Genomic DNA, 7,115 nt, shown 5'->3' with positions numbered 1-7,115 from the left:
GCAAATTTAAAAAATTTAGGCGTGAAGGGTTATCTTCTCATAGAAAATTTGAATTTCTCGCCTTTTTCTACTGACAAAATTTGCCTGACCAACTTTACTTTAGAATCTGTCACGCATTATAAGTATTAATTATTTGTTACTGGCCGTTTTGTGGCTATGGTAGTTTTGTTACTATGGTATGGTACTCGTACTTGGTTTTTGTTAATATGGTGGTTAATTGGTTATGCTTTTGGTTTGTTACTGGGAATGAGGAAACAACGTTCAAATTAGCACTAATGCCATGGTTTTATATTCTAGTAAGTAGCGCTTTTAGAACTTCTATAAAATATACTTGATAGACTGGAATGATTATTTTATTTATCTGTTTTGAAAACAGTGGAATTAATACCCCATTTTATTCTCAATAATAATAAATATACTTAAATCCCATAGGGAAAAAATAACAAAAAAACGTTTACCTCCAACGAGAGGCTAGCTGTGCATTATACTCGTAAATATTATAATTAATATTTCCAATAATCTTTATTTGATTTTTTTGCGCTAGCGATGAGTCTTAGGTTTTAACTCGCCAGATGGCGCAGTATAATACCTACTGTCGGGGGTTATTTTAAATTTGGAGTTATCGTAAAAAGGAAATGAATAATCCATTCGTTTGTACATAAAAAAGTCGCTTTATTCAATATTATCTACAGTTAGATATAAAATAAATTACATAATGATCTCCGCGTCACCGCGGCGCCTCGAATACAATTACAATCTCTCAGTCACCGCTGTGATATAAATTAACAATGTACAAAATTACACAATTGCACGTCTAACTCTATAACAGTATCTTTTGAGCGTTTATTTATAAAGCAGTACACATACGGTCAATTTTGATGACCTAACACACTGCCCTAAGTCAAAACTGAGTAACAAAAGTTACTTTTCAGTTGTTTGTGGTCATTCTAACCGCAAAATCTATCGTCGGCCTAAATCGCAAACCTCGTAACTCCTCCGGGGGAGTTACGAGGTTTGCGACTATAAGTATTGTTGTCCAAGGTAGCAATTACTAATTTCCTTAAAATGGAGTTACGAGGTTTGCGATTTAGGCCGACGCTATATTTTATACAAATTGCTATTCTGTCGTAAAAACAACAATCCTTAATAAGAAGAGGCATATTATAATCAGGCCCGATATTTGGTCTTAGATTGGTTTACACAGAAACGCCCAGTGCAGAAATCAGAACACATGGGATGTATTTTGCTATCTGCCAAATATGACAATGTGAAAATTTCTTCATGTACTGAGTTTTTCCTTAGAGCATAGAAACGCAAGTAAAAACTATCCATTCAAAATACAAGCATTACAAGTGAAACATGAATTTAAATGGATAATTTCTCCATGCGGTGGTATTGTCATCTATTTAATTTTAATCAATGGCAGCACTGTGCTTCAGTCGAATGTGGGGCAATATGGAACTTCGGAGCATGGCACTTCATGTACTGAGTCACAGAGGGCGCTATTATCGTTGGCTGAATGAAAGGAGTCAAAACTAGATACAGAATTAAAAAAAGTTTCATTCAGCCTACGTTTATTTCTACAAGCGCTATTTATAATTCAATATACAGATGGCAATGTGTGTATTAAAATCTATTTATTATATGGCAGGAAATGCATCGTCAGTACAAACGTTTTAGTCTTGAAAGTTACAATAATCTAACATTTAAGACGTCCGGCAGAACCGTTACATAAGAATATATTATCACTTATTTTATAAAACTTGTACTTTGATCAGCAATCTATGTAGGCTTGGGTGTCCAGGTGCGGGAATTGAAATATGAAGACTCATCTATAAGATTGACAAATAATATTTATGGAATGGATTTACATTAATTTTGATGTGTGAATATTATATAATTGTAAATAGGCACATTTCATAATGATGAGCCTAAACATTTCAAGTATTGGACATTAAATGCATTAATTCTGAGGTTTAATCTCTTGATAGGTGTTTTAATTGCGCCTGCAAATTTCGTTATGTGCTCAACTTACATTAGGTAATAATAAGACCTACGTTTAATATTGCTAGTACAGTGCACATAGCCAACTTGAAGGAGCACCTTATGTAAAAAACGAAAGCAATAACACAGGTTTTGACAGTTGATCACACCTTTACAAGAACTACACAAGTCAGAAATTTATTTAACAATTTAAAATATAGTAGTTTTGGTAGTCATTATTGCTTTTAATATTAAATAACTTACTGACTTGTGATAGGTATTGTGCTTATATATTTTTTGCATAATTTGTTGTAAGCTTAATATTAAAACGTGAAAAGCGAGAGGTACGAGTGAGTATACAGTTCTTTTGTCAGTATGAATAAGTGTGTATTATGCATTTTCAATCTGTTAAGAGGGAATCATTATATATATGTAGATAGCACTTTCGCTTGTCCATATTAATATTAAGCTGCTAAATTAGAGATACCTCGTTTTAGCACATTTATGAACGCCGGTATGATTTAAAAAAATAAATTCAAAGTGACAACTGAAGGCTCGACGTTACGGCCGCCGTCCCGCTCGAAAGGTCTTAAAAAGGCCAACGAAATGAGTTAAAAGATTGCGGGAGAAAAAGAAAACAATACTAATAATGGTACATCGGAGAAGGACAGCCGCCGTCGTCGGTTTCGCTTTAACGGACCTTTCGCACGGAGTTCCTTAAAATTAGTTACGTATATCGCCGCGCGCGCGTTATACTAGGACTAGACGCGCGGCGGCACCGCCACACTCGGTTCATGGGATATCACAGGCGAACCCGGGTCCACACTTTCAACCGTGTTCACTCGGACTTCTTTCCGAGAAGTCCAGTTTTCTAGTTCGAAACACTCACGAAAGTCACGGAGCCGCATAGACGCCCCAAAGTACAAGTCCACACGGGCACGGGCTCCGGCACTACACAATGTTCGCGTATGGCACATTTTACACGGGTCCGTAGTCGGACAGAGGCTGGCCGGAGCGAGCCGAGGGCGCCGAGGGCGCGACCGGCGGGACGGAGGGCGCGGCAGGCGGCACCACCGGCCCCGGCAGCCCCGCCGCCGCCGCCGCCGCGCGTCACACGCCGCCCTTCACCAGCGCGCGCTGCGCCCCTCCCGGCGCGCGCCCGCCGCGCCACACGCGCCGCCACGACTCCAGCGTCTTGCCCGACCAGATCCACACCCCCGACGTGATGCCCACGGCCAGCGCCATGAAGTACTTCAGCATCAGCGCCGCGTACAGCGGCCGCGGCCCGCAGCGCGCGCCGCACGCCGCGCGCCGCAGCCACGGCAGGTGCCCGCTCGCCTCGTACGCGAGGCACCCGAGCACGGCGCCGGCCGGCACGGCGTACAGCACGCTGAACACCCCGATCCTGATCATCAGCTTCTCGAGCTTGTCCGCCTTCGACCCGGCCCCGAGCCCGCCCTGCCGCTTGATGACCGACCGGATTCTGAACAGCGACACGAAGCCGGCCAGGAGGAACGTCGCCCCGAGGGCGAAGTACACGATCAGGGGCGCGAGAACGTACTTCTTTAAATTCTCAGGCGACGAGTTGCCGACGTAGCAGATGCCCGCCACCGGGTCCCCGTCGACGGCCCCGGCCAGGAGGACGGCCACGGTTTTCGCAGCCGGGATGAGCCACGCGGCCAGGTGGTAGTACTGGGCGTGCCCGGCGATCGCCTCGTTGCCCCATTTGAGTCCCGCCGCCAAAAACCAGGCGAACGATAGGATGACCCACCAGATCGAGGACGCCATCCCGAAGAAATATACGAGGATGAAGACTAGGGTACACGCGCTCGGGCCGGCCGCGGAGGTTTTGAGCAGAGGGCCGTCGCACGCGATCTCGTCATGGCCGATGGCGAGCCGGGCGAGGTACCCGAGGGCCACCATGAAGTAGCACGCCGACAGGTAGACGATCGGGCGCTCGGGGTACTTGAAGCGCTGGGAGTCGATCAGGAAGGTGGTGAGCGTCATGAGGGTGGAGGCGGCGCAGAGGCCGCTCCAGAGCGCGACCCACACGCCCGCGAACTCCTTCTCCTCCCTGGTGAAGAAGGCGCCGCGGCAGGGCAGCGCGCAGCCCTCGCCGGGCAGCAGCGCCGCGAGCGCGGCCGAGCCGTTGTGCCGCGCGGGCACCAGCGGCGCCCGGCATGTGCACGCGCACTCGTCGCTTGCGGCCTCGCCCGGGCTTGCAGCCGGGCCGCTTTCGCAGTTTTTTGAATTTGGATCCTTACACTTGTAGTGCGGCCGGCGCGGCGGCGGCGGCGCGCGTGGAGGCTCGGGCTCCTGCGCTCGGTTGGTCTCCTCCATGCAGAGCTTGTCGGGGTCCCCCATCCGCGGCAGTTTCTCGCAGGCCATACGCTCGGGCCACTGGAAACCGTATTTTTGCATCAGAGGAGCGCAGCCGGCCCGCGCCCGCTCGCACACGGATCGACAGGCCGGCAACGGTTTCGGGTAGTCTTCGAGGCATATTGGGGTGTATACTGAGCAGAGGAAGAACTTGAGATCGGCTGAACACTTGATCTCGACTAGCGGCCAGTACTGGTGCACCTGAAATTACAAAGAAAACACATTTAAGTTTCGAAACATCTAGCCGACGTCATCTAGTTAGGCACAAAAAGGAATACATAAATTGGGTAAAAATACCTATTGCTAATGGAACATGACCACATGACTCAGTGACAAAAATACGGCCTTAGTCACGAATTCTATTTGCTATAGTTTTAGTAGGATCTTGGCTAAATACTACTCAGGCCTCTCAAATGACTAATCTTGTGGTTAGGACATCAAAGTGGTTTTGAGCACATCTGAATAATTGTTTAAAATAAACTTATTTACGATGCGGTTTCTATTAGCGTGAGTGGTGGCGTTAGAGTTAGAGCGGTAAAGTAGACTAATAAATGCAACGTGTCTTTAGTTCAGACATTCTTGATTGCCATTTTACGATCGAATTTATCGCGTAACACAGACAAAACAAAGTAGCTACTTGTCTTTGAAAGAATCAGAATACTTCATTTCGTCTGTTTTCTTTTTCTTTTAGGCCAAGCAATAAGAAGTTATAGAGGGAAATGCTACGAACACAATTTTTGACATGATATCGAAAAACTTGACTGGATAAAACTTGTAACTAATTTTATCAGCTTTCGGTTTGTCTTAGTAGTCATGTCGCTAAGACGCAAAGTTTCCAAGATATCAATGAAAAACCGAAAAATTCGACCTTCTTACCCCCCCTCTACCCCCCAGCAGCGGGGCTACAGCCGGGGACTTTTGATATGTTCACCTCCTAACTAGTCCAAACAAAGTTACGGAGTCAAAAATTGTGTTCCTAGCATTTCCCTCTACAACGTTTTTTGAGCATTCATTTCCTGACCTATTTATAAACAGAAGCCGATCATTGGGCAAATTGTAGAAGTCGAGTGTTTCTTGGATCGTGATCCTGAATATCAAAAATGTATTAAGATGGTCATACTGAACAAGTTTCTCACGGGTCCGATATGAATATTGTGAAAAAAAAAATACCCATACGTTTCGTCTACTTCGGGCCTTTAAGGTGTACATTAGATTTTTTTTCTCGATTTGTGTATAAATTGTGTGTAAATTTGTTTAGTATGACCATCTTAACACGTTTTTGACATTCAGCATCACGATCCCGCACTATATACCATATAGTTACACGGATCGTCGTCGCAGTAAAGCCGTGGTAGTAGCAGGACGGTTTTATCCCTACTGACTGCGCCAGTAACATGTAACCTACCTCAAGGCCAGCCTCCTCCTGCGTGTCATGGTCCAGCTCATTAGGGAAGGCGGTGAGGTTGTACCCGATGCCGCGGCACATGGGGATGGAGATCTCCTCGCAGCGTGGCTGCAGCGCCGCGCTCGACGCCGCCAGCGCCACCACGACCCACAAGCGCAGCATTGTGCTATTCTCGCATCTGGAATGGAAAGAAATCAGTTTAAAATAACTGACACATTATAGAGAACTAGCAACTCTTATAACGACTTAAGCTTTATTAGTATATCCCAGATACAAATTGACAGTTCGATTGCCCAATTCAATCAATAAGCCTGCTTTTGAAGCAATTTTGTACTAAATTTTCAGATCGGTCAGGCAAATTGGATCATTCGAACTGTTCTTTTAGTGTATGAGATATACCTAAAACAATGGACAGAAGGACAGATATTATCTATATGCGATAAGTACGCCAAACATAGCCTTAAGTTTTCTCCCTTAATACATAAAATGAACTCAACAGTTTTCAAATAAGAAAAAATAACCCAATAAATTGACGCCTTGCTACTAGTAGACAGCGTATGCTACTTTAAATGATTCTTTTTAGTAACTCTGCTGAGTATTTTCGCGTCAAAAATAAATCAAGTACATTCCTTATATTATCAATCAAGTCTAAATGCGTCTCTTTTATCATATGACGTGATCCTCATTATCAAGGTACTACATACCTACTTAGATTATTGTAATTGATTCCTTTGTTGACCTTCGTTATGAAAGAAACATATGTGGTGTCATTCATCTAGGGTGGTCTAACCATCGTCTACAGTTAACAATAATGTGCAATTGTGCACAGAGGCACATTAAGTTCAATTTATTTTATATCTAGCCGAACTTCCTCGTTAAGTACAATCGCTTTGGTTTACAGAAAACCGTCTGTCACAGATATATCCTTGGCTAAATTTTATTGCATGGAAAGTTTCTTGCATATTTCACTGATGAGTGATGTTGATAACTCCGTTACAGTTCGTTTTTTTAACATTAGAAAAAGACTACGCGATCTTGACTTGTCTTTTAATTGAAAAACGCTTTTTAAAAATCAGTAACTATTACTCATGAAAGCGAAATAATGTATAATCGTATATATGATTCATAATTGTTCCATATTTGCCATGACTTATTTTCCAAGTGTTTTTCAATAAAAATACACGTCAAGATTGTTTACGTTTTCTAATGCTAAAAAAACTAACTATAGTTGTGGTTAGTGCAACTGGCTGTTAAGTGGGCCACTCACACACCTGCCGCAGGGGCAATATTGGAATTGGACCCTTAATTGTCTCCTTAATTGTGATGTGTGTAGAGAAGCAGGGGCAAT

The 7,115-nt window shown here is 44.0% G+C and overlaps 2 protein-coding genes across 2 annotated transcripts in view; both read right to left on the bottom strand.

Moving 5' to 3' along the window:
- The window catches only part of LOC134669093 (cytosolic Fe-S cluster assembly factor Nubp1 homolog), a 285,812-nt gene that overhangs the window by 68,818 nt on the left and 209,879 nt on the right, over positions 1-7,115 (bottom strand). The window lies entirely within an intron of this gene.
- The window catches only part of LOC134669058 (frizzled-2), a 31,893-nt gene continuing 27,853 nt past the window's right edge, over positions 3,076-7,115 (bottom strand). Inside the window, exons 2-3 of the mRNA XM_063526581.1 lie at positions 5,768-5,945; positions 3,076-4,563 (exon numbers count right to left, since the gene is read on the bottom strand). Coding sequence (XP_063382651.1) covers positions 3,094-4,563; positions 5,768-5,929 — 1,632 coding nt within the window. The 5' untranslated portion in view covers positions 5,930-5,945 and the 3' untranslated portion in view covers positions 3,076-3,093. The remainder of the gene's footprint in view (positions 4,564-5,767; positions 5,946-7,115) is intronic.

This window comes from Cydia fagiglandana, chromosome 11, assembly GCF_963556715.1.
Source record: "Cydia fagiglandana chromosome 11, ilCydFagi1.1, whole genome shotgun sequence".
In the NCBI taxonomy this organism is placed as follows: domain Eukaryota; kingdom Metazoa; phylum Arthropoda; class Insecta; order Lepidoptera; family Tortricidae; genus Cydia; species Cydia fagiglandana.
The sequence above is the reverse complement of the archived record's forward strand: the minus strand, read 5'-3'. Positions and strand labels throughout refer to the sequence as shown.